Source organism: Spironucleus salmonicida, chromosome 2 (genome assembly GCF_000497125.1).
Source record: "Spironucleus salmonicida strain ATCC 50377 chromosome 2, whole genome shotgun sequence".
Lineage (NCBI taxonomy): Eukaryota > Fornicata > Diplomonadida > Hexamitidae > Spironucleus > Spironucleus salmonicida.
In genome coordinates, this window is record NC_090597.1 from 368,823 (window position 1) to 394,764 (window position 25,942).

General features: G+C 34.4%; 13 protein-coding genes and 2 pseudogenes across 13 annotated transcripts; 11 read left to right on the forward strand and 4 right to left on the reverse strand. All coding sequences in view use genetic code 6, as the record gives it.

Moving 5' to 3' along the window:
• Nucleotides 1-465: 465 nt before the first annotated feature.
• Nucleotides 466-1,232, forward strand: SS50377_21424 (Palmitoyl-protein thioesterase; annotated as a pseudogene).
• A 128-nt stretch (nucleotides 1,233-1,360) lies between these two features.
• SS50377_21425 (MORN repeat-containing protein) lies at nucleotides 1,361-1,762 on the reverse strand (annotated as a pseudogene).
• Nucleotides 1,763-1,875: 113 nt separating this feature from the next.
• On the forward strand, nucleotides 1,876-2,658 carry SS50377_21426 (uncharacterized protein; the record flags this gene model as incomplete). The annotated part of the gene is made up of 1 exon (XM_067905348.1): nucleotides 1,876-2,658. The coding sequence occupies one exon, from the start codon at nucleotides 1,876-1,878 to the stop codon at nucleotides 2,656-2,658; it is 783 nt and encodes a 260-aa protein (XP_067766665.1).
• A 226-nt stretch (nucleotides 2,659-2,884) lies between these two features.
• On the forward strand, nucleotides 2,885-3,268 carry SS50377_21427 (Cysteine-rich membrane protein 1; the record flags this gene model as incomplete). The annotated part of the gene is made up of 1 exon (XM_067905349.1): nucleotides 2,885-3,268. The coding sequence occupies one exon, from the start codon at nucleotides 2,885-2,887 to the stop codon at nucleotides 3,266-3,268; it is 384 nt and encodes a 127-aa protein (XP_067766666.1).
• Nucleotides 3,269-4,068: 800 nt separating this feature from the next.
• On the forward strand, nucleotides 4,069-4,836 carry SS50377_21428 (Cysteine-rich membrane protein 2; the record flags this gene model as incomplete). Its single annotated transcript, XM_067905350.1, has 1 exon — nucleotides 4,069-4,836. The coding sequence occupies one exon, from the start codon at nucleotides 4,069-4,071 to the stop codon at nucleotides 4,834-4,836; it is 768 nt and encodes a 255-aa protein (XP_067766667.1).
• Nucleotides 4,837-5,244: 408 nt separating this feature from the next.
• Nucleotides 5,245-5,787, reverse strand: SS50377_21429 (uncharacterized protein; the record flags this gene model as incomplete). Its single annotated transcript, XM_067905351.1, has 1 exon — nucleotides 5,245-5,787. One exon carries the CDS (start codon nucleotides 5,785-5,787, stop codon nucleotides 5,245-5,247), a length of 543 nt encoding a protein of 180 aa, XP_067766668.1.
• A 122-nt stretch (nucleotides 5,788-5,909) lies between these two features.
• SS50377_21430 (uncharacterized protein) lies at nucleotides 5,910-6,380 on the forward strand (the record flags this gene model as incomplete). Its single annotated transcript, XM_067905352.1, has 1 exon — nucleotides 5,910-6,380. The coding sequence occupies one exon, from the start codon at nucleotides 5,910-5,912 to the stop codon at nucleotides 6,378-6,380; it is 471 nt and encodes a 156-aa protein (XP_067766669.1).
• A 680-nt stretch (nucleotides 6,381-7,060) lies between these two features.
• Nucleotides 7,061-9,229, reverse strand: SS50377_21431 (Cysteine-rich membrane protein 1; the record flags this gene model as incomplete). The annotated part of the gene is made up of 1 exon (XM_067905353.1): nucleotides 7,061-9,229. One exon carries the CDS (start codon nucleotides 9,227-9,229, stop codon nucleotides 7,061-7,063), a length of 2,169 nt encoding a protein of 722 aa, XP_067766670.1.
• Nucleotides 9,230-13,208: 3,979 nt separating this feature from the next.
• SS50377_21432 (uncharacterized protein) lies at nucleotides 13,209-13,865 on the forward strand (the record flags this gene model as incomplete). The annotated part of the gene is made up of 1 exon (XM_067905354.1): nucleotides 13,209-13,865. The coding sequence occupies one exon, from the start codon at nucleotides 13,209-13,211 to the stop codon at nucleotides 13,863-13,865; it is 657 nt and encodes a 218-aa protein (XP_067766671.1).
• Nucleotides 13,866-13,932: 67 nt separating this feature from the next.
• On the forward strand, nucleotides 13,933-14,175 carry SS50377_21433 (uncharacterized protein; the record flags this gene model as incomplete). Its single annotated transcript, XM_067905355.1, has 1 exon — nucleotides 13,933-14,175. The coding sequence occupies one exon, from the start codon at nucleotides 13,933-13,935 to the stop codon at nucleotides 14,173-14,175; it is 243 nt and encodes an 80-aa protein (XP_067766672.1).
• Nucleotides 14,176-15,144: 969 nt separating this feature from the next.
• Nucleotides 15,145-16,689, forward strand: SS50377_21434 (Cysteine-rich membrane protein 2; the record flags this gene model as incomplete). The annotated part of the gene is made up of 1 exon (XM_067905356.1): nucleotides 15,145-16,689. One exon carries the CDS (start codon nucleotides 15,145-15,147, stop codon nucleotides 16,687-16,689), a length of 1,545 nt encoding a protein of 514 aa, XP_067766673.1.
• Nucleotides 16,690-17,197: 508 nt separating this feature from the next.
• On the forward strand, nucleotides 17,198-18,343 carry SS50377_21435 (Cysteine-rich membrane protein 2; the record flags this gene model as incomplete). The annotated part of the gene is made up of 1 exon (XM_067905357.1): nucleotides 17,198-18,343. One exon carries the CDS (start codon nucleotides 17,198-17,200, stop codon nucleotides 18,341-18,343), a length of 1,146 nt encoding a protein of 381 aa, XP_067766674.1.
• A 1,306-nt stretch (nucleotides 18,344-19,649) lies between these two features.
• Nucleotides 19,650-20,417, forward strand: SS50377_21436 (Cysteine-rich membrane protein 2; the record flags this gene model as incomplete). Its single annotated transcript, XM_067905358.1, has 1 exon — nucleotides 19,650-20,417. One exon carries the CDS (start codon nucleotides 19,650-19,652, stop codon nucleotides 20,415-20,417), a length of 768 nt encoding a protein of 255 aa, XP_067766675.1.
• Nucleotides 20,418-21,424: 1,007 nt separating this feature from the next.
• Nucleotides 21,425-22,009, reverse strand: SS50377_21437 (uncharacterized protein; the record flags this gene model as incomplete). The annotated part of the gene is made up of 1 exon (XM_067905359.1): nucleotides 21,425-22,009. One exon carries the CDS (start codon nucleotides 22,007-22,009, stop codon nucleotides 21,425-21,427), a length of 585 nt encoding a protein of 194 aa, XP_067766676.1.
• A 1,692-nt stretch (nucleotides 22,010-23,701) lies between these two features.
• On the forward strand, nucleotides 23,702-25,525 carry SS50377_21438 (Cysteine-rich membrane protein 1; the record flags this gene model as incomplete). Its single annotated transcript, XM_067905360.1, has 1 exon — nucleotides 23,702-25,525. The coding sequence occupies one exon, from the start codon at nucleotides 23,702-23,704 to the stop codon at nucleotides 25,523-25,525; it is 1,824 nt and encodes a 607-aa protein (XP_067766677.1).
• Nucleotides 25,526-25,942: the final 417 nt, after the last annotated feature.

Consider the following 25,942-nt stretch of genomic DNA (forward strand, 5'->3'; position numbering starts at 1 on the left):
ATATACTATCGTAGAAAATTATATCCTAATAAGTTAAATATTACACAAATCCCATATGACTGGTATTTAAGTGCCTATTATATTATAATTAAATTAAACCAAAATATAAATTTTGTAGAATTGTAACGACATCTTAAGTTTAATATTCAATATTAAATTTATTAAAAAAACATATAATATATACTAATGTTATCGTTACACTAATTAAGTTTAAGTAATAGTAAGCAAAAATGAATTATATTTATTTTTCATAATTATTAACAACATATTCTTAAATATTTAATCCGGAAATATTATATATAAGTTTATTTGTAATCATACTAGTATATTAAGATAATCCATAATTTACTAATTTAAGATTCTAATTAAAATTGATTTCATTTTTAGAATGTTTGGAATCTTACTTGCTCAATATCGTATTGTCTTGGTTCATGGTTATTCCTAATCTGAAATTACCTTGATTATATGAGGAAGATGATTAAAAAGGAAATTCCCGACACAATTGTAGTAAACTGTGAAATTGGAAATGGTAAATGGGATTCCATGTTTATGGATATATCACACCAAATAAAGCTTCTAGTATAATGTATCAATTAACATAAAATTACTACGCATGGATATATTGGTGTTGGACATAGTTAAGGTGCATATTTAATGAGAGCTTTGTTAGAAGAATTTAATCATGAAATGGCTCCAATGGTTAGATTTATTTCTCTCTCGGGTCCATAGGGCGGGTTTTTCTGTGGGGTTTAATCTAAGTGTTGGGGAAAATAATTACCTAGGCTTGTCTAGAAATTGATCTTTTTGTTAGAGTATTCTAGGATTATTTAGGCTAATATCGCACCTTCTCAATATTGGAGAAATCCGTATAAATTAAAAGCATTCACTAAAAATGCTAGATCTTTGCCATTTATAGATAATTAATGAGGATATAATCAGTAAAGGAAAATAAATTTTATGTCAGTAGATAAAATTATTTTATTTGGAGGAGAAACTGATGAAACTATTTCACCATGGTAAAGTGCATTTTTGGGGTATGGAAAGTTAATTCTGACTCAGAAGCAGAACTGTATTATGAACGGGATATATACAAAAATGATACATTTGGGCTAAAATCTATGGTTGAATAAGATAGGGTTATTTTTGAAACTACAGCACTATTTCATGGTGAATATGTTACAGATGAATAGTTTATATTACAGAGACTTATGCCATATTTACGAATGAGATGATAATTCACAAATATTTAATCTATTAATATAAAATTAACTTTTTTATCCCTACATCAAATTATTCAAAGACAAGTAATCTAAACATTCTTCAATAGTCGTAACATGGCTCAATATATTAATTTATCAGCTCACTGAACACCTACATGCCTAGGAAGTTCCATAGGTACCCATCTTAACTTAATACTCTTCATATCTTCAATTTTACCGATTTAATATTTAATCGTTTTTCTGACTCTTTTAGGTGGCAATAAGGACCTTAATGTCTTCTCTCTTGGATCAGGCTTTTCAGCACCTTCCTCCTCTGGCTCTTTTTCTTCTTCGCCTTCTTAACCCTCTTTCTTCTAATCTAACTTTTATTAGTCTTCAGCCATTTCATCCTCAATAGATTTTTCAATGTCCTCTTCATTCTCATTCTCGTTTTCTATCTCTTCCTCTTCTTTAATAATTGGATTGATTTCAATAAATTCTCCCTACGATTCCCAGTTCCCATTAACCCACTTACCTTCTGTGAATGGTTAATTTAATCAAAATTTTAGTTATTGAAACTTTAGATATATCATATATATTAAGTTAATTGAAAAAATATTAATAATACTATATATAGTAATATATAAGTATTATAGCGAAACCTATAAAACTTAGAATGCCAAGCATCTGTTCTAGCCCTGCTAATGATTGCACAGGGAACAGTTTCTACCAAGATTCAACTAATAAGCTTACTAATTGCCTGCCCTGCATGCCTGAATGTCTCACGTGCTCGGGAACTACTCTTGACAACGCAATCTGCAAAACTTGCCGTCCTGGAATGTTCCATACGGCCAGTGACACGTGCTCAAAATGCGACCCAGAATGTCTCACCTGCGAAATTGACGCATCAATCTACAAAAGTTGCAGGGCAGGGTACCTACAAATTCGGGCTGTTTGCCTTGCACCCTATAGAGCTAATTCCAACTCCCCAGCAACCAGTCTTGCAATAGTGGATTCTGCGATAACTGCTCAATCAATCGCGCTACGTTCCCATAGCAAATATTCAACTGTACGAGCTGCTCTAATGGATACGGTCTTATAGATACTTCCTGCACCAAATGTACAGTTACTAACTGATATAACTGCGATGGAAATGATGAAAACTGTAAAAAAATGTAAAATATCTATAATATCTATAATATATAAAAATATATAAAAATATGTAAATCTGGATTTAGCATCTAATGTGTAGCTTGCAAGAAATGTGACGCTAAATACACCAAATTTTCTACCTCTACCACCGAATGCGGCGAGTACAAATCAGGAATTTTGCCCACCGTTACGACCTGTAACGCAAATTATAACAACTGCGCTGGAGACAAACCAGTACGCTAAATATGCTGAAATGGACACTTTTTAAAGATGGTAAATGCACTGCCTGCGATGGAAATTCGACTGAAGAATGCTGATGCGGTGCAGTAGTCAATTGTGGTAATAGCGATAGTAGCAATAACTAAATTTGCGGAAACTGCGTTATTTGATATAAAAATGATAAGTATGGTAGATGCGATGCCTGTGAGAATAGGTATTTGATAGTCTGAGTGGTGTGCAAGAAATGTGGTGATAACTGTGCTAGATGCTCATAAGGCATTGGTTAGAGCGATATGTGTTCCGCTAAACATCAAATGACGATCAACTAAACCTGTCAGGCTGAGTGCAGCCCAACTTTATCAGAAGGATAAGCCTGTGTTAGCACTGCTGCTACAGCCTGCGGAGGCGAAATTTAGATAACTGAGTGCAAGTGTGCAGATGCGAAGAACTGCTTAACCTGTGCAACTGACAACACAAAATGCGCCTCCTGTCTGTCTGGATATAAATTTGAGTCTGATAAATGTGAGACTTGCGAAGATGGTTATGCTAAAACTGGGGACTTCTGCTTTGCAACTGGAAAGGAATCTGGCAACCTCTCAGGCGGCGCGGTGACTGGAATTGTGATTGCTGTGCTGGTGGTGGTAGGGGCTGTCGGCGGTGGTCTGGCGTATTACTTTATCAAGAAGGCCAAGAAGTGAAAATATTTCTATATGTAAGTCATTGCAATGTGAAACTTTCAAACTACTTGTTTATAATAGTAACTTTTTAAGTAATACCCTCTTTGAAACCTTATAGATCTAATTATTTTGCATAATACAATAAATAGAGTCAGCATAGTTTAAAAATTTTGAATCCCAAAATTTTAGTTGTAGCGTAATATATGCTTCAGCATAACGTATTAATAACGTAAAAGAATAAAAACTTCAATTGCAATTTATCCAGTTTCATGAATAGATGATATTGAAATCTCGTGAAATATTGTTGGTATGGTAGTGATACTTTGGGAGCAAGTACTGTTAATATGCTAAATTATAGGTTTGATACTATAGGTGCAGAATCATAGATTCTGTGCAAATGGTGGTAAATCTAATACTAGTTACATTATGCATCGTGATCTATCCATTTTTGTTTGTATTCTAATATAGTTAAAATATATTATATTAGTACTAGTTTTATAAAATTGAAAGATGCTGATTATATATGGTTATTACCATATTAGGAAATGTGGATTTGCAAAACTGTTAAAGGTGTTACCCGAATCTAACATCAGACATCGTTTATTAATAACAAAGAGAAAAAACATAAAATTTGTTTTTTGTGCCCATTGTTAGGAATATTATAAGTAAACTAGGTTTGTGTTAATATCTAAATTTTTAACTAAAATATATTTATATAAACATATAATTAGTTATAATGTAAAAATAGAAAGAAACAGCAACTCATATTCCCTATGCATACGCATTATACATATAATGCTAACTATTCCATTTATATTAAAATGAGTAACAAATGTACTTCTACCGACAAGACCACGTGTAGCAATGGATTCTTCTGTCCTGCTCATGTCCCTGAAGAAGAAACTGCATGCACTTCTTGTACTGGAAATACAACAGAAAAATGCTAGTGCGGTACGGTCCTCAATTGTGCTGTCTGCGACTCTTCAGACTCATCAGAATGCGGAACCTGCTTGGACGGGTACCATCTAACGGATCTTGGCGATTGTTCAGAGTGCCAATAATACTAATTTATGACGGAAGCCGGCTGCTAGGATTGCGACCGCACGTGCAGTTCCTGCCAGTCAGATGGTAAGAAATGTCTGTATTGCGCCAATTCGCATATACCTACTATTCAGTAAACTTGTTATCGTGAGTGTGATGCTAATCTACCTCCTGGGTTTGCATGCGAGGATGGATCTCAAAAATCTTGTGGAGCAAAAACTCAAATTACAGGGTGTAAATGTGCCGGAAAATCAAATTGCTTTACATGTAATTCTGATAATACCTAGTGTGAAACCTGCTTGAAAGGTTATAAGCTGGTAAATGGTGATTGTTCGGATTGTGTATAAGGCGCAGAAATGATAGGCGAGTTCTGCATTGGTGGTGTATAAGAAGACTTAAATAGCAGTTTATCTGGAGGTGCAGTTGCTGGAATAGTTATTGCTATTATAGTTATAATCGGAGGTATCGGTGGAGGTGTGTTTTGGTATATCAAAAAATCTAAAACTTAGCTTAAAAATGTAGGTTAGGGAGAGGTTATGTAAGAGTGAAATAAAATTGAAAGAAAAGTATACTTTTTGAGGAAATTCGGTACGCCAGCTTTTTTATTGATTTCTATTCTATTATTATCATAATATTAATATTTGAAATTTAATATTTGATTTTTCAGAAATCAATTCTATCATTGTTCCATTATTTAAATTATTCTAGATATATACTGAATTTAAGATTATTAGTTATTAGCGAACTAAAGATACTTTCTAACTAAAACTTACAAAACTCAGCTAGAAATGGTTTACGAAGCTTTAATAAAACGATATTGAGACTGCAAATACCATTAAGCAATATGTATTATTTCTATACTGTTGAATTATTTTAAATGCCATGAAATTTCATTATTGACATTCACTCCTTAATGGATATTATTCCTTTTAGGTAGCTATGCTATTAGGTAGATTTCATTCTCTTCTAAACTAACAAATAGGTTATTTTAATATAATATATAGTTAATATTAAATTATCATTTGCATGAAGTATCTCTAAATATTAACTTATATCATATTTTAGAATGGAATACCTTTAATATCATGCCTAGTAACAAGTGAACATTACCATGAAAGTTAATAAAATTGTATTCTTATATTGAGCATAATGCATTAAACCATCCCGTGCATGGAAAGCACAATCACATAGAGTGCAAACCCACTTCCATCCTGCCAGCACCCTGGCAAGACTCTTGACTATTTTAAAATGTCCATATTCTATTATTCCACTTCAGCAACATACCTCTGCTATACCTAGCAGCCTGAGTTTTCTTGGCTCTACCGAATAACCCTTAAAACCTACAACTTCGAAGTCCTCTTACCCGTAAATTTATGATTATTCATAGCCCTCCTCCTATGAAATTCTTAAATTTCCATCAGTTTACTTAGTGCATCTAAGCAACTCATTAACAATACTGGTTCCAAAACTTGAATCCAGAAATTGCTAAATGCTCCCATTTCCTATTACGACTAAAATAGAATAATAAATAATGCAAGGTAACTGCATGGATGCAGGATAACCATACTGTAAGTATCTCAATTTTCAGAACCAGTGACTTCACACGCGAAATTTAGTGCTCATGCGCAGCAAAATCCTGAAAATAAACCTACGAGATTTCACCATCCAATAACACTAATTCCAATAATGCTAAAGAAGAATATAGTATCTAAATATATAATTAATTCTGGAAGATCCAGCATTACAGGTGTTACTATATTTATCAAACTGCGGAAAATGCAAAAAATAAGTATCGCTTTAATTGGCTCTTGTGCATGTTCTTACTGAATTAACATAAATAGCGAGTGCTATTAATGCAAAATTTGATATGTCGCGATCAAAAATCAATGCGTCAAATGTAACTATTCCTACAAGGCGTGTAAAACTTAAGCAGAATTATAAATGCATTCAAGTGATAATAAAATAGTAAAATGTTAATCAGCCCAGGAGACCTTTCTGCCTGAAAATTTTGACTAAGGAAAAGATTGAATATTTTGTGCTGTAATTGACTATGATGCTGGAAATGAAATAACTATTGAATATGCTAAAATGAGTTTAACTGTTTTACGTGATATAATGATGATAAAATTAGGCGCTGCTCGTGTCTGCTGGCTCAAAAAAGTCGAAAATTCAGCTTGTATTACTTTTATAGATTGGGGTGATAGTTTTGGAGCATATTAGATATATATTCAATAAAATAATAGTAGGTGATCTGTGCAGTAAAAATAGGGACTTTGGTGGCATATTTTAGTTTAGTAGAATGGATTGGTGGGTAGCATGACTATTATTTTTCAAGAAGGTAACTATGTGATGTTATTGCTATTTGTTATGTAGCAGCTGTAGTGTTCAACGTAGAGACCATATTGAAATTTGCAGTTAATCTACATCAAATAAGGTTGTAATGCAAATTGTAAATATTTATTATCAACGAGAACTAGCTTAGTGAAGATTCGCTAGATTGGGTGCTGTGTATTGTATTTTTATGAGGCAGTGCTCAGTTTCACAGATTGTGAAGATGGATCTGAAAGGTCTAATGATATTTAATGAAATTTATATTCAAACATTTAATATATAACTCTATATAGACATTACTTTCCAATTTTGTTAAAAATCATATCGTTGATTGAATTCAATTATTGCGGCCGTGAATTATACTCGCTAATCACAAGTTCTGTGGATACTATTAATTAGTTAATGGTTAGCCGCAAAAAATTATAATAAAAAATGTTACTATCACCAAAGTACGTTACTAAGTGGCTCAACATTGTTGTCAGAGGTCGGTATGCTATTAAATTTCTTCTGCTTTTTCTGCTTCTTCAAGTAAACAGCTAAACCGACGCTTACAACGCCGATTACGACCAATATTCCACCAACAATACCGGCTATCGTGCTGATAGGCATCCCACTCTAGTTCTCAGCACTTTTTACACATGTTTTGTCCTGTAGCTCATATCCCTTGTCGCAGTCATTGCAGGCACTGCTGGCCAAAAGATAGCCAGTCATGCAGCTGGAGCAAACGCTCCCCTAGCAGTTCTTGCAGTTGTGAATATTTCCACACGTGCACTCGACAGTCTATCCAGCTGTACCACACTTGATAACTTGGCCGTTCTAGCAAAATTCCCCGTCTTTCACCGCCAACTCGCAGTTAAATTCGCACTTTCCGTTCTTCTTTTCATAGCCCACTGCGCAGTTCGTGCAGGTTCCTGTGTTATCAATCTGATAGCCTTTCAAGCAGGTTTGACACTTCATTGTGTCGTTCAGTTTACAGGTGGCGCAGTTCTCTACTTAGCACTTAGCGCACTTATCACCAATCTTGATGTAATTCAGCGCGCAATTCGTGCATGTTTCTTTGCTATCAATCTGATAGCCCTCAACGCAGCTTTTGCATTTCATTGTATCACTAAGCTTACAGGTACTGCAGTTCACCGTGGTTCCGCAGAGGCACTGTGGGCCGTTCTCGCTGCAGGGTTCGCATTTACCATCTTTGGGAATGAAATTATTTCTGCACTTTTCGCACGTTTTTGCGTCTGCCGAGCAGGTTTGGCAGTTGTCCACACCACACTTAACGCACTTATCCTTAATCTGGACATAATTCAGCGCGCATAGCGTGCAGGAGCCCTTCTTGTCAATTACGTAGCCAGGGAAGCACTCTCCGCATTTTGATGGCTAAATTGTTGAGCAAGTATCGCAGTTAACGACGGCACCGCAGTCACATGGAATCCCATCTCCTTTGGCACACTGCTGACACTGTTTTTACTCATTTAAATACATATTATACACACATTTTGTACATTCCTCCTTCTTCTCAAAGCACTGACCGCAGTTAGCGGTAGTACAAGGTTCGCATGTGAAATTGTCCTTAGAAACCTTCTTGAAGAATCCCTCGCTGCAGGTATCGCACGCACCTACTTTACTTGAGTCGAAACCGTGCATGCATGTTAGGCATGTAGATGTGTTCTTTTCATCGCAGGTTCCACAGTGTGAGGAATTCCCGCACGTACAGGCGATTTCCTAACCACCATAGCAATATTCACACTTGCCCTCTTTTAAGAAACTCCCATTTTTACAGGTCAGGCATTTGTTTGCATCCATGCAAGTTTCGCATTAGTTCCTGCAGGGAGTGCACTCCTTTCCATTTGTAATATTTTGCTCAAAATATTTAGGTTCGCACTTAGAGCAGGGTGGGCTTGCAGTCTTATCGTAATGTTCCTTGCAAGTAGCGCACGCATTAGTATTATTAAGGTTACATGTCGTACAATTGAGGGAGTTGCCGCACGGGCAGATCTGAGTCGTTACAGCCAAACACTTAGTGCAGGTATTTCCACTTAAAATAAAGCCATCGTTACAGGCCGTGCACGTGGTCTTTGTGCCTGAGCACTCTCTGCAGGTATTATCACACTCAACACAGATATTTTCATCCTTAATAGCTATTGAAACGTATCCTGGGAGGCAGTTTTTGCATGGTATTGAGCTACTTATATCGTACCCCTCTTGGCAGCTTGCACATTATTTCATGTTGGATGGATTGCAATCTAAACAGTGTTTCGAGGTACCGCATACGCAATCATTCTCTTAATCATCCTCACCTGGACAAATTTCGCATTCCCCAAGAGTGTCCTAGAAACCATCTTTGCATCCATCACATGTTTGCTCAGGACCAGTACATGATGGGCAATCCGCATGACATTCGCGGCAATAGTTATCGTGAGATAGGTATTCTCCCGCTTTACAGCTCGCACAGTGGTTGACAACTGCGTTTAAACCTGCACAGGTCAAGCATGAATCTTTACACTTGGCGCACGGCATTTCCTTTTCATTCTATTCTAAAGCCCGGCCAGTGCAAAAATATCGGTCTGCGCACTTGTTGATATCCGAATTACAAGTTCCTGGAGCTTCTGCCATTTTATAAAGATGTAATTTCCTGTATTCTATTATTATATTGTATTATTTGATAGCAGTTTCTAGTTTTTAGCAATACTTAAATAATTCATAGTATACTGATATTATCTCAAAATGAATTTAATTATAGATAAATATACAAAGCCTAATTATTTGTGAAATGCAAATTTCAAGTATATTATTATTAACACATTAATACAAAAGTTATTGTTAAAATTTTACTGGTTGTTTTTATAAGTTAATATATTATGCAAGTATTAAAAATACCTAACTCGAACTATTTAATAAATATACATTATATGCCGTTTATTGCATATCATACGAAGTTTACCCATAAATCTTGAGCTCGTGTAAGTAAATAGGGTTGGCGAGGTCTTTCGAACAAATTTTAGCATATATTGATTCAGCATACAAATGCAGATACCAGATAACGGTGCTACAAAATATTATCTAGAAGACTTCCCTCAAGTTAAATTTGCTTTCGCTTGCCTAATGCAAAATGATATCTTATTATCAAGCATTTATATAGATATAGATGTATTACTATATGAAACTTTTACCGTTACGCAAGGTACCTGTCCATGTGGCTTGACCAGCTTATATTTTTATTAACCATATTACGTCTCTGCTATATTAATATACTCTGAACATATATATGAATATATTTAATGTTACTATACATAAAACACTACTATGCGAATGATAATTGAATTAAGTATTAGCAATCTCCATATTTAGATACATTATACTATATTATTCTAAAATTACGCTTAGCGCAACCTGATTATATTTTATATTCCTAGAAAACTCGTTTATCGCATTTTAACTATCACAATACTAACTTATTATCCCTTTAACTATATCTCTAAATTCCCAATAATCAGATACCATATTCTACTTATTACGAAATGACGACCTCTAAAATTGTAATATATCCGATCTGATCAAACTTGCACAATTTGGAACTTTCACAGTGATTTGCCGTTATGATATTTTCGTTGCAAGTCTCACTATATTTTTGTGGGTTATACTGGTTAAATCAAATTTAGTGCAAATGCCATGAAACAAGGAGAATATCTGATAAAATCATCTTGTATAGTTTGCAGTACAATTTAGGAATGGAAAATTGGACGTTTTCAGATTGTAGAGATTTTGCTGCAATATTAACTGTTACTTTTGAGATATACTTGATTGCCTTAAAAATATGTTTATATTGGCAAGAATATTGAGTAAAGTAATATTATAATAACTTGTAATGATTAAGGTTAGTTGCAGGGTAATATCTTATTTTACGACAGCTGTGGATAATCTAGATATGTTAAATCGTATTATTTATATGATATTAAGTTTCTATTTTAGTATTTAAGGTTATTTTGAATAGCTAGTTATCTATAGAAGGATCACCTTGCAGATTCAGATACTTATTAAGGTACGACTAATGCTTCGCTCAACAAGACTAAGAACATGCAATATGAATCAACTTACCAGTTCTTCCTATTGTATTTATGCTATCATGATACACTCATGTTATTTAGACAATATAGACTTCCGATGGTAGTATTGTTTTAACTCAACATTATAATATACACAATGAAGTTTAGATCTCTTAAAATAAATTGCGTCATATTTAGTTTTTCTAAATCATTTAGTAGGAAGTCACCAGCCAAGAAGAATAAAACTGTGCTTATGGGTTGCCGATAGAATGTCAGTATTTCATATTTGTGAATAAGAATAATAAAATTGTTATATCTTCTGGAACCCCTTAAATGATCTTTTAGGATTATTGATGGTGACTTAGTTCTGCAGGTTATTTCTAAATGCAAACAGATGATTCCGCTAAATATGGTATTTGACATGCACATATCACCAGATGAGTATTTAGTATATTATTGGTATAGGTATAATGGATTAGCCACGGTTGGTCTAATTGTCGGTTTTGTTGTTTGTATGTTCATCGTCAAGAAAAAACAATAAACTAACAGTAACCAATATCAACGGTTCAATTATAAAAATGTATAGTTAACTTATAACGATTCCACTAAAATATATCTAGAAATAATACCTACTATTGTAGCCTTGTATATTATTTGGGGACTGATCGATATTATTATATTTAAAACGATAAAAACAACAATTCGTGAGGAATATATTAATTAAAATTAACAACGAGCTTTCTAATACTAAATTTAGATTTCAGAATATATTGCTAATCAGATTTATAATTATATGAATGATACTAATTTTAGGTTTATAAATATTTAACTAGATCCTAAACTTTGCAATTTCATAATGTGGTTTAACGTAATATTACAATTATATGCGGGAAATTATACTACACTATATTGACGGCATACACCTAGATCAAATAATAAACTTACGATAAATTGAGAATACTAGTCTTTAGATAAGGTGGCGTACTAGTAATAGTCAATGCCGTGTTAAATATTATAATGGTGAGTTTTGTAATTTTTGATAACTGTAAGTAAATATTATCTGCTGAGGCAAAATCAATTGCTACAGGGTAAGCATTGAAGAGATTCATCAAGGGTTGTTAATTACTGACTATCTAAAATAGATAGATCATAATCATGTATGATAGCTAAAACTAATAATAGTAAGGTATATGCTAGAGAAATATAGTTTATGAAGAATTAGAATATGCTATTTAATACATAAATCTACATAAAAACCAGAGCTCAATTTAATATATACCAGTAAATTGATTAGAATATCAATACTAATCTTAGATATAGAAACTTCTAGTTAAGTATTATGTTTTTCTTGTCTTATATAAAAATTAGCTACAATAAAATGACATATGCGCCAATAATCCTAAATAAGTCCTCTCTCAATTGTACTTAGAGCTATTTATACCATAACATGGCGCTTGTGTAAGATTGGGTATATAAAGATTGCGCTAAATGCAGTTAAGAGCGTGCAATGTGTTCAGGTAACTACTATCATAAATTGATTGTGAAAGTTAATATAATAGAGAATACTTATATTCCTACAATAATGTTTTCACTATTATATAAGCCTTTAGTAATATATTAACCCAGATCAAGCGTGCAGAGTATGCTAATATTGCTAATATGAGTCTATGGGATCATATGATATTTGTCTAAAAAGTAAAATCCAAGAATAATACGATTGGAATTGCGACAGCTCTTGAGACTCCTTAATTTGCAAATCAGTAAATATTAAATGACATTCATACTGACACCAATAACATAGTATCAAAATACAGATAACCTGCGCAGCCTGCCTCCCACGCTATTATTTCAAGCTAATTACGTTTAAAATTATTCCAAGGATTACTATCTTTTCTGTAAAGAGGATTCAATTTCCGACGATGTGTGTACCAGTTGGATATACAATTTTATTCACTCAGGAACTTCTTGGAAACCATTTTAGCTAGGAAATTGAGATACCTACTAATATCAGGTTTCTCAAAATTTCACACTTTGTGAAGTTGAAAATAGCGATAGATGCTAAAATGATACAGTATCACCGGATAATGAACGATATGTATGTTGAATCATCCAAAATAAGGAGTAATATGCTAGATACAACATATATAATTATTAACCCTGATCAAATGATATGAGGAAATGGAATACATCTGAAAATGGTTTATTCCTTAAAACGGGCACATACAAGATATAAATCATGAACGATTACAATTCTACCTGAGGGCGTCGAAGAACTACACTAACTATGAGCTGAAAAATTAGATGAAATGCATACCAGGTTAGTAGGCTGCGTGCTGTGCTTTTTTAATGTGCGAAGAAGGACGGAAAATATGTTTCAACTGCAGTCAGGAGCTCAAGGAAGGTGAATTCTATCATGGTGGAAGATATATCAAGTGTGGTACTGATGGTATATCCTCTTTGTGCGCATGTGGTAGTCTTCATAACTGCTTGCTCCGTGATGGGAGGGCCTCCACCCAGTGCATGAGAGGCTTCCTTTTGTCTGATTTCGCATGATACGGAGATGCTACTGGATATTATCTAGAGCAAAATAGCTTCATAGAGTACTTTGCACTCTAAAGCAGCAAACCAGCAATATGATCACAGGAACTATTGGTCGAATAGTGGTCGATAGTAGCTATGTGGCTACCGGCTAGGTTATCTACTTTAAGGAACAAGCAAGGTTCTCAGCTATCCCAGTACTGATAGCAACATCTTGTAACCATGACCTGTAACGTGGCGATATTAATCCATTATCTTTTAATTTAATTGGATTCATAAAACAATAAGGACCGTATAATCTGTTATACCCTAGTATCATATATTAATCCGCTTTTGCAGTGTAGCTGTAATAGGAGTTTTAGTATTTTCATTTTTATTCAAAATTTATTATATACAATAATATATAATACTTAAATAAATTTTAATAAAGAATCGCCATCGGTCGCTAGTTTACTAAAACCAGTGCTATGCTCAAAAATTATTTGGACAATATTTTCGATTCCTATAGTACGTACTAATATGGGGAGATTATATGTATTTTTAGGATTAAAAACCCCCACCTACGCTTGATTACAGTAGCATATAGTATGTTTTCTTGCCAAATATATTATACTTAAATTATATTACTAAGTTAATATTAGCGCAACTAGCGGTTCATGCCTTCTTGACGGAATATAAAGTAAGGCTGGCCCGAAGGCACACGCAGCCACAATTCTTGCTACCACGCCTCCAGGGATGCTGTCATACATCTCTATTGGCGCAAAACATCAGGGTGCTGACTAGATAGAACAATCTTCACATATTTTTGCATTTACCCGTTTATAATTTGTACCCAGGGAGGCAAGAACTGCATTTAGTCTTATCTTTGGCTCAGGTATGACGGTTAGCAGAGGCTATGCGCATGCAAACAGTTGTTTTGGGTTCAATTCTGCAGGCAGCGGCAGCAGTCCCAATGCATGCTCCCCCCTCTGCTAATGATGTGTCACAAGATGTTAACATCTTAGCTAATTATCATCTGGTGTGCAGCGAGGCTAGCATAGAACAAATCAACACTATATGATTAGAATTTCCACTTTCGACCTAATTTTCTCCAAATTTAGTTAATTACCGACACCAATCTGTACATACACCGCACAAATTCGCTATCTTCCTGTATCCTGCGACACAAATATCTCCATATTTCAGGAAAAATTCTATCTAACATATTTAAATACTTTTCTATCATAGCTCCCACAGGCACACCTCAAAAATGCTTCTACTGCCCAAATGACCTGTATTTCATTCACTGCACTTCTCTACGCATCCATTTTATTTAGCAAATAATGCTTCAAGTATTCGCGCTGAAATCCCGTCCCGCGCACGGCGTGGTGGAACTGTTTTCGCATTTTGCTGCTATTTTAACAGTTTTGGGGTTATATATTATGATAAAAATTTTAGATTTAATCGGCTTAAGCGCCTTTAGTAATTTAAAAAGTATACAACATAAACTAAATTTGAAAATAAAATACGCAAATAATCATAAATGGTAATGTATAAAAATAACGACTTATAGCTGAAGCTGCATATTAATAATATGTCGGCCCAGGACAATATATATTGATAAGTAATTCTAATATAATATACTTTGAATACAGTGTAATTAGTATATATTTAAATATAAAATAATAATTTGTAGTATGTGTAAAAATTTCATTACATGAAACTTTTTAATTGTGATTTAATATCTTGAGAATCTAGTTTTATTTTTATATTCATATAAATATTATATAATCAATAAAAGAAAAAAAATGAAATACTACTATTTAGATATAAATATATAAACTTTAAAAGCTATCATTTTTACTTTCGCACAATACTAGTGATTATAAGTAAACATAAGTAAGCAAATAATATCATTTATATTAATTCGTATATATAAATATATATGCCGTTTCTAGGATTTATTAAATGGACTCGTACATCTGCCCTACAAAAACCTGCCCAGAAGGCACTGTTTGCCCAACCACTGATAAATTAAAGCCATAAATTTGTCAAGCATGCGAAATATTCAACTGCAAGAGGTGCTAGGCGTATTCACGGGGCAAGTGTTAAGCATGCCGATATGGGTACTACTTAGAGAATAATGCGTGCAAGCCGTGCAAAGACAACTGTGAAAATTGTGACAGCCGCGGATGCTTCAACTGCATCCCAGGATACTTAGTTAAAGATGGTTAGTGTGTTAAATGCGTGTAGGACTGCAACATCTGTTTTGGGGAGTGGGCATGCAAAGAATGCAACCAGGGATTTTTTAAAGATAGATTCTATAATTGTTAGCCCTGCGCCCCAGGTTGCAGCGAATGCACTAGTAAATGGTCATGTAGCCGATGCTTACCTGACCATAATTTTATAAATAAAGTGTGCCAGAAATGTCCAGAAAACTGTATAAACTGTGAAGATGATAAATGTTATGAGTGTGTAGAGGGTTACAGAGCAATAGATGATGTATGTCAGCCTTGCCAAGTAAACTGCAAAAAATGCTCCAGCTACTAAGAATGCTAAATTTGCAAAGATGGCTATTTACTTGATAAGATGGCTAATACGTGCACGTTCTGTAAGGCCAACTGCCGCGCATGTTTGTCGAAGGATGTATGCGGGCTCTGCAAAGACCACCACGATCTGGTTGACGGTGAGTGCGTTCCGAGCGAATGCAACACAAATAACCTCTGCGGACCTACCTAGTTCTGTGATGCTAAGAGTACTGGATCGACTTGCATTAACTGCATGGAAGGATGCGCTACTTGTAATAGCGCAGAGGTTTGCAGTAGATGCTCAACTGGCTACTTGAAATAGGATGACCGCTGTGTGAAATGTTCTCAAAATTGCTAGCAATGTTCGGTAGTTGATACATGTAATTAGTGTTTAACAGGATATAGATTCACCAATGATTAATAGTGCGTAAAGGATTAGTGCGAAGATAAAAGAGGTTGTCCTTAGGGTAAGAGCTGTAAAGAACTTGATTCTGGAAATATATGTATTTAATGTCCTGATTTATGCAATGTTTGCTCTGACACAGACACTTGCACAGAATGTTTAAATTATGCACGGTTTTCGTCTGATGGAAATTGTGTCGACGATTAATGCCAATAAAATATTAGCTAGTTCGCTGGATTTTACTGCAAGGTATAAGATAATGGTAATAGTTGGGAGTAGTGTCCTGCTAATTGCTTCACCTGTGATAGCAAAACTGTGTGCACCTAATGCAAAGATAATGCTCCTCCTGTAGACGGAGTCTGTGTTATCTAAAACAACTAAATAAGTAACGGATCTATAATCGGAATCGTTGTTGGTATAATAGCCGCAGTCGGTGTTATTATTGGTGGAGTAGTCTATGCTGTTTTAATGAAGAAAAAATCTAATTTTGTTTAAAAGAATAATGATGCGACAACTAATAAGTAAAACATATAGTACTAAATTGTTGAATCAGCTACAATGCTTGGGTAAACTAAATAATGAATTACAATATACTGCATTTTAATATATATCTTTACCATTTCAAACGGAATTTGTATTTCCCTATCCTCTTAGCACGCCTTTAAGTCTATTATCCCAAAACGCAAAACACCCAACTTCTGAAATCCTCACCAACTAAACACTAAACTAATGAATATTTACATCAAACCTCTCATTTCCATCATTACTCCCTCCACTTCATCACCCTTTATCGCCTTACAGCCTTAGCCCTCCTAAAATCCCAGAAAACTCAATAAAAAGCACCCAACACGACCGATTTAACTACCAGAGAAATTTCTGCCACTGCCAAAGCAGACAAATAATTACTTTCATCCGCACTTGCAAAGCAAAAAGTTCCTACTGCAACAGCACCATCAGCGCAATTAGTGCACACATCATTTCCAACTCTGCATCCTGATAAGCATAATTGCACATATTGCTGTACTCAGTTGCGTAATTATCCTATTTTTTCAACATTAAATCCGCAAATTCCTTTATATCAGGTCTTAAAATGGCAAAAAAATACTACCAGCACTGCGCAAATGGCGATGAAATTCCGTGTAAATTCTGTAGTTCGCAGCAGCGCAAACCTCGAAGAAGTAAATATCAAATGCGGAAAGTGCATGTTTGCCTATGTAGGCGATAGGAGCGGTTCGTGGACGCGCTATGCGATTAATTGCGTCAAGAATGGCGAAAAGTGTGGTAAGTGTGCTAAGTAGAAAACTGTCAGGCCAGGTCGATGGACATAAAAATGTACGTAACGTGCAGAAATAACTTAGTTAGTAACGGTGGGAAATGCGAGGTATACCGCGATAAAAGGTCAGCGTGCCTGGATAAATTGTGTCACATAGGGGAAAATGCAGATAAATGTAAAAGCTTCGTCGGGAATTTTGACCCTAAGGGAGTTCCTGCGTGCATTGAGTACCTGGATGGATTTTTCAGGTCTGAAACTAGGGGTAAGCGTATTTGTGCCGCTTGCTCGAAGAAGTGCATAGAGTGCAAATCAGTAGAGGTGGGCAATGCCTGCTAGGATGTGTTTGGTGTTGCTGGAGGCAAGTGCACAGCCGGCGAAGATGCTAATCGCAATATCTGCTCTGCTGATAATAATAGCTGCGGTATATGCAAAACTGGCTACAAGCTCTTTGGCGGGAAATGCGAGAGGGAGTGCAATGCTTACGATGCCGTCTGCGCCACCAACCAAATCTGCTTAGGCACCTGCAAAACCTGCTCAGAGAACTGCAAAAGCTGCGTTCCTGGCTTTGCTTTAGATGGCAGTTCATGCGCAGCGTGCTCTGCAGGATGCGCAGATTGCGCTGGAGACAAGAACGTGTGCAGGATATGCAAGGACTGCTATTTCGGCATCAACGGGGCCTGCTAGTCGTGCTAAAATAATGCTACCGCGCAGTGCGAATGCTCTTGGGCAGCTAACTGCGCAACTTGCGATACCGCTAAGTCCGGGACCGGCGGCACCTGCATCGCCGGCTACAAAATGTCAGCTAGCAACACATGCTTTACCGCATTCAAATGTACCAGTGACGCCTATATGTCCTATTTAGTAACGCTAATACGTGCGTTGCAGAGACTCATTGCAAATACAGCGAATTTTGCGATATACCAGACTCTGGGAATACTTATATTTGTTTCATGCTTCCTGTGAGAACTCTATTAGCTTAAAGGAGTGTGCAAAAATACGTACGATATGAATACAGGTCAGACCTGCACTGGATATAGCGAACCGACCATGGGAGTTTACACGCATACGTGGAAAAATTAGTATTTATTGTAACAGCTCATTATAAAACTACCTATATACTGTCCTATTGCTAATAGCTTTTCTACCTACCAGGATATTCCATTATCGGAATACAGCATGCCCAACAATACTTTGTAAATGTAGAATAGATAATTTAGCGCATGTATGGGTTTCATAGATAATCGTAATTGTATTTTTATAGATGAAAAATTCACTGCTAAGGCTACTAATAAATACGCAATTTTCCCTCCTGGGTATCCCTTGAAAGAATATTTTCATAAAGATTGTGCAGTAGGTAGTGAAAAAGTGGACTATACCTATTTTTAAACGTTAATAAGCTCGAATATAAATCTATCAGTCGGATGTTAGCTGAAATTATTATAGTGGCAGTCTCGCTTATTACTTCATTAAGAAAGGAAATAAGTGAGGTTGAATGATATACCCTTATAATATGAAAAATTACAGAATTAAATTGACATAATAGGAATTTTAATATCAAACGCTTGATAATATTAATAACTTATATTGCGATTATAGAATATGTAGCGATATTGAATTCTCAGATTTTACTTTGGTAGCATTTAAGCGATATTGCAAAAGCTTTTTCTGCTTAAAAGATTAAGTCATGTGAATTGATAAAAATTGCATGAATTGCAGTTTCTATCAAATATGATATTTTGATGTTTTTGAAATACGATAGTGCATTAGGGATTATTGGTAGCGAATAGCGAAACATGCAAAATTATAGATTTTATTTCTTATGTTTTGATAGAGGTCAATCTTGATAAGGAATTTTTAATTTTCTCACCATCAAAAGTAAGTATTTTTGTTTATGTTTAATTATCTAATTAACTAGTTTAATGTATAATATTAAAATAATAATTTAAAGATTCTTAGATATATATATGTCGTTATCGAAATATATTCATTGTTAATTTAAAAAAGTATAAAAGTTACATTCAAATCTGATATTAGTCATAAAATAATAATAACAGATAGAATATAAAACATAGAATTGCTTTTTTTGTATTTATATTGATAATAGTATAAATAAAGTAGGTTATTACTAACTTATAAAGAAGTACGCATGAAATATATGTTTAATGGAAGGTAATATTACTTACTATTTAAAGATAAGAAGAAACAAAAACTGATATTACTTATTCATATCCAATATACATATAAGAATATCTATTCCATTTATTTTAAAATGGATAACAAATGTACTTCTGCCGACAAGACCACGTGTAGCAATGGATTCTTCTGTCCTGCTGATGTCCCTGAAGAAGAAACTGCATGCACTCCTTGTACTGGAAATACAACTGAAAAATGCTAGTGCGGTACGGCCGTCAATTGTGCTGTCTGCGACTCTTCAGACTCATCAGAATGCGGAACCTGCTTGGACGGGTACCATCTAACGGATCTTGGCGATTGTTCAGAGTGCCAATAATACTAATTTATGACGGAAGCCGGCTGCTAGGATTGCGACCGCACGTGCAGTTCCTGCCAGTCAGATGGTAAGAAATGTCTGTATTGCGCCAATTCGCATATACCTACTATTCAGTAAACTTGTTATCGTGAGTGTGATGCTAATCTACCTCCTGGGTTTGCATGCGAGGATGGATCTCAAAAACCTTGTGGAGCAAAAACTCAAATTACAGGGTGTAAATGTGCCGGAAAATCAAATTGCTTTACATGTAATTCTGATAATACCTAGTGTGAAACCTGCTTGAAAGGTTATAAGCTGGTAAATGGTGATTGTTCGGATTGTGTATAAGGCGCAGAAATGATAGGCGAGTTCTGCATTGGTGGTGTATAAGAAGACTTAAATAGCAGTTTATCTGGAGGTGCAGTTGCTGGAATAGTTATTGCTATTATAGTTATAATCGGAGGCATCGGTGGAGGTGTGTTTTGGTATATCAAAAAATCTAAAACTTAGCTTAAAAATGTAGGTTAGGGAGAGGTTATGTAAGAGTGAAATAAAATTGAAAGAAAAGTATACTTTTTGAGGAAATTCGGTACGCCAGCTTTTTTATTGATTTCTATTCTATTATTATCATAATATTAATATTTGAAATTTAATATTTGATTTTTCAGAAATCAATTCTATCATTGTTCCATTATTTAAATTATTCTAGATATATACTGAATTTAAGATTATTAGTTATTAGCGAACTAAAGATACTTTCTAACTAAAACTTACAAAACTCAGCTAGAAATGGTTTACGAAGCTTTAATAAAACGATATTGAGACTGCAAATACCATTAAGCAATATGTATTATTTCTATACTGTTGAATTATTTTAAATGCCATGAAATTTCATTATTGACATTCACTCCTTAATGGATATTATTCCTTTTAGGTAGCTATACTATTAGGTAGATTTCATTCTCTTCTAAACTAACAAATATATTATGTTAATATAATATATAGTTAATACTAAAAGTGTCATTTTCATGAATTATCTCTAATATTAACTGATATCGTATTTAAGATTGTAATACCTTTAATATCATGCCTAATAACAAGTGAACATTACCATGAAACCTAATACACTTTGACTCTTATATTACTCAAAATATCCTAAATCATCCTATATAAAAAAGCACAATCACATGATATGAAACCCACTTCCATCCTGCCAGCATCCTGGCAAGACTCTTGACTATTTTAAAATGTCCATATTCTATCATTCAATTTCCAGCAGCACACGTCTGCTATACCTACCAAACTGAGTTTCTTGGCTCTACCGAATGACCCTTAAACTTGCATATTCGAAGTCCTCTTACCCGTAAATTTATGATTATTCACAGCCCTACTTCTATGAAAATGCTAATTGTCATCAGTTTACTTGGTACAATCTAAGCAACTCATTAACAAGACACGCTCCAAAACGCGAATCCTAAAATTGCTAAATGCTACAATTTACTGTTATGCCTAATATAAAATGCCACATAATGGCAGGTAACTGTATCACCGCGGCATCACTATACTGCCAAACCCTCCATTTCTTGACCCAACTCCGGGTTACTGCCTGCTGCTTCAATGGGTTAAAGAGAATTAGAACTTGCGAGCAGAAATTTGAATTCAAATAAACGTGTTAATGCGGTTCTATACGGGTATAAATACTCCACAATAATAATATTTGCATCATTTTCTGATATTTAGCACCAAACTAATTATTGATTAAACTTTTTTGGTAACCTATGTATGATAAAGATTATTACACCGGGTAGAATAAAATAAAAGTATACAATGAAGTTATTATAATTTATTTTTCCCCATACTTTAGTTGAATCAGCATCAACTAACTAGATATTTTAACTATTGAACTTTTGATATGATTAATTAAAAGTGGTCGTTGTTTTTTCTTGACGATGAACATATAACCACAAAGCCTGCAATTCGACCAACCGTAGCTAACACGTCTATAACTACATCAATAATATACATAATACTTATTTGGTAGTATGTGAATGTAATATACCATTAGTAAGAGAATAATCAGTTTAACATTTAGATATAACCCTGCAGAACTAAGTCACAATCAAAAAATGCTAAAAGATCATTTATGGTTTCAAAAAAAAAACACATCATAATTTCATTATTCTGTTACGAACCATAAAGAAATTTAGCCTTTCGGATACGGATAAATATCATTTTACTCTTTTTTTGGATGGAGGCTTATTACTCTATCTTAAATATTCTTTGCTAATGTTTTGCTTATTATATTTATCATTTATAAGTTAAATGTATTGCGATTGAGTTTAGAGTTTGACAGATTTATTATTCTATTATACTATTTTATAGTTTAGATTTTATATTTATTTTACTTGTTATTTAAGAAAATATGTATTATCGTAACTAGGATTATTTTTTATTAAACGTATAAGATTAGGTTTCTGCTATCGTATTTTAATATTGATAATTATATTTTTGTTATATTATTTTAGTTCTTATTCAATTTATTTGCATAGCATTTATTGCGACGTCAGGATTTTCTTAATATTAGAGTTTCACTTATTAGTATGAAAAATGATTCAAATACATAAAACGCCATATTGAATTTGAAAGTTCATACCATTGAATTATTTTCATATTGCAAACCGTTGAAACACAATCGCATACGCGCTCATATTTCTCACGACCCACTGTAGCCTAAATGAACTTTTTAATTATAATAAAACAGCTTTACAAAATAATTTTTAAATTATGCAAAATCTAAATTTCTGTAGCATTAAAAGGCGCAAGAGAAATATGAAAAGTAATAGGGTACATTTTGCTTTTGTTAAAATAAATTTTTCATAATTGGTTTTTGAAACTGAGATCGATCAGGGACTTTTTGATTCTCTCTATGCTATTTATTACTATGTGGTTGTACGGTTTCAGCTATTAATTAAAACTTCGCTATTTGTTAATTGTTCTCATAAAATATACTAAATAATAATTACGCACATTTTTAAATAGCATATGGTAATTTAGAGCTATTAAGTAATTAGTTTGTGTCTGTTATACTAAACTATTTTGTGCTCAACTATTTATTAATACAAGTAATCCTGAAAAATCAATATAATGCAAAAGCCTAGTTAATTCGCTTAAAACGAATTAGAATAAGCAAGTTACATCCAAAGTTTAACACAAATCAGCGAGAAATATATTTTGTGTACATTTAACTTCTTATAAAATATGAAATTTATATCTAAACTAATTTATTTTTCTAATTGACATAATTTAGCTATTAATACCAATTTTTAGCAAATTGCATCTTTTAACCTATTCTATTAAGTATTGTTATTAATGAGAGTATACTATAACCAAGCATCAGAAATTATTCAATCACTATATCCAATTGGTTCATTATTTATAATTCACTAAATATATTATAATAAATGAAGTAACTATAATCTGTTTGTATCTTATCATATGTGTATAATAATTATAAAATGAACCACCAAATTATATTTTACAAAAGCAATATTACATATGTATAAACTGATAATTCATTAAATGAAAAGTCTGTTAACCTGAAAGTGTTTATTAGATAGATATAGGTTAATTTATGAAGTTTCTGTAATAATTAAGTATTTAAATATAACCATTTATATTAATATAATCTATTTTTATATAAGTATATCCAATCTGTGATTTAATAATTATATATTACTACAATTAATATAGTATTATTGCTGTTTAAAAACTAAAACTCATATCATCATTTACATCAAGTTTAATATAATATTTCGAAGTTCTATTTTCAGAAAATGACCGAAACTGGGACTTGCTCAAATACCGTCCTCAACTGCAAGGCTGGATATTTTTGCCCTGCAGAAGATTCAACGACCGTAGAATGTCAACCGTGCTAGGAATATATGGAATATGGTTAAAGTTGCTACTGTGAAGATACCAAACCAATAAAGAACTGTCAAGCATGTACGGGCAAGCAGTGCTCTACATGCGTGCGTAATACATTTTTATAAAATAACAAATGTGAAGACTGTCCTTTTTTCTGCGATACCTGTGCAGACCCCAATTCTTGCATTACGTGCTCCAATGGCTACAAAAGAAATCCAGAAACCAAACTTTGTGAGGTAACCTGTCAAAACTCAGATACATGTGCCGCCAACAAAAACGGTTTCTGTAATCCAGCAACACTAACGTGTTAATCTTGCATTCATAATTGCGTGTTATGCTCTTCAACAACAATTTGCGATGTCTGCGAGCCTAATGAATTTGTCACTACAGTAGAAGGATAATGTACTAAGAAATGCGAAAATATTGATAACGGAAATTACTGTGAAAATGGTGTTCCAACGGCGTGTGGTGAAGGTCTGACTTCGGAATGCAAATGTGACGATGCTAAAAATTGTGCCTCTTGCACTCCTACCAAAAACAAGTGCGCAACCTGTTTGCCGAATTGGAAATTAAACGAAGCTGGCGAATGTGCAGATTGCGAGGATGGATTTTCGCTTGTAAACAAAAATTGCGTACTCTGCACATCAACCTAAACTACTGCCTGCACATGTTCAACCGCCAAAAACTGCTAGACCTGCGATGCTGAAATGAGTAAATGCAAAACATGCATCGGCAATTTTGACCCCTCCGGACCCATCCCTTGCTCGAAATGCAAGGACAAATTCTTCGAGGACACTTCTAAAACCCCACACGAGTGTGTAACCTGCCATGCGACCTGCACAACCTGCTCTTCAAGCTCCGTTTGCACCGCTTGTGCTGATGGATTTTCGCTCGAATCAAATGACTGCGTATCCTGCACAGATGCAAACTGCAAGACCTGTCTAGCGAGTAAAGATGAGTGTACGGCCTGTAAATTCGGCTTTATCATGGAAAACTAAAAATGTGCAGCCTGTCCCAGCGACTGCGCGAACTGCGACGGCGATAAAAATATTTGTAAAGTTTGCAATAACAGTTTTTTCGCCAAAGATGGAACCTGTACTGCTTGTGATGGAAACAAAACGGAAAAGTGCACGTGCGGGGAAGCAGTTAACTGTGCTACCTGCGATACTTCTGATTAGCCAAAGTGCGGACACTGCATTATTGGCTATTAAAAGGATGACGATGGTGCCTGCTCCACCTGCTCCGACGGCTATCTAATGATAAACATGGTCTGCACAAAATGCGAGTCAAACTGCGCAACGTGCTCTAAAAGCCTCGAGAAGTGCGATACATGCGCCAATTTGCACACAATGAGCATTAAGTATACGTGCGAGAAGAACTGTTCTACAGCACTGGAAGATGGAAACGCCTGCATCGGTACTGAAAGTGCTCCTTGTGGAAGTGAAGGGCAGATAACGGAGTGCAAGTGTTCAAATGTTAAAAATTGCCTCACATGTAATGCTAGTAAGACTAAGTGCGGCTCCTGTCTGTCAGGATACAAATTTGAGTTTGATGAATGTAATTAATGCGAAGATGGGGCTGAACAGACTGGAACCTTCTGCTTCGCCACCAGAAAGGAATCTGGCAACCTCTCAGGCGGTGCGGTGACTGGAATTGTGATTGCTGTTTTAGTGGTAGCAGGTGGTGTCGGCGGTGGTCTGGCGTATTACTTCATCAAGAAAGGAAAGAAGTGAAAAATATTGTAATATGTAATTGATTGGAATGTGAAATTTTCAAACTAGGTTTTGTAATAGTAATTTTTTAAGTAATACCCTCTTTGAAACCTTATAGATCTAATTATTTTGCATAATACAATAAATAGAGTCAGCATAGTTTAAAAATTTTGAATCCCAAAATTTTAGTTGTAGCGTAATATATGCTTCAGCATAACGTATTAATAACGTAAAAGAATAAAAACTTCAATTACAATTTATCCAGTTTCATGAATAGATGATATTGAAATCTCGTGAAATATTGTTGGTATGGTAGTGATACTTTGGGAGCAAGTACTGTTAATATGCTAAATTATAGGTTTGATACTATAGGTGCAGCATCATAGATTCTGTGCAAATGGTGGTAAATCTAATACTAGTTACATTATGCATCGTGAT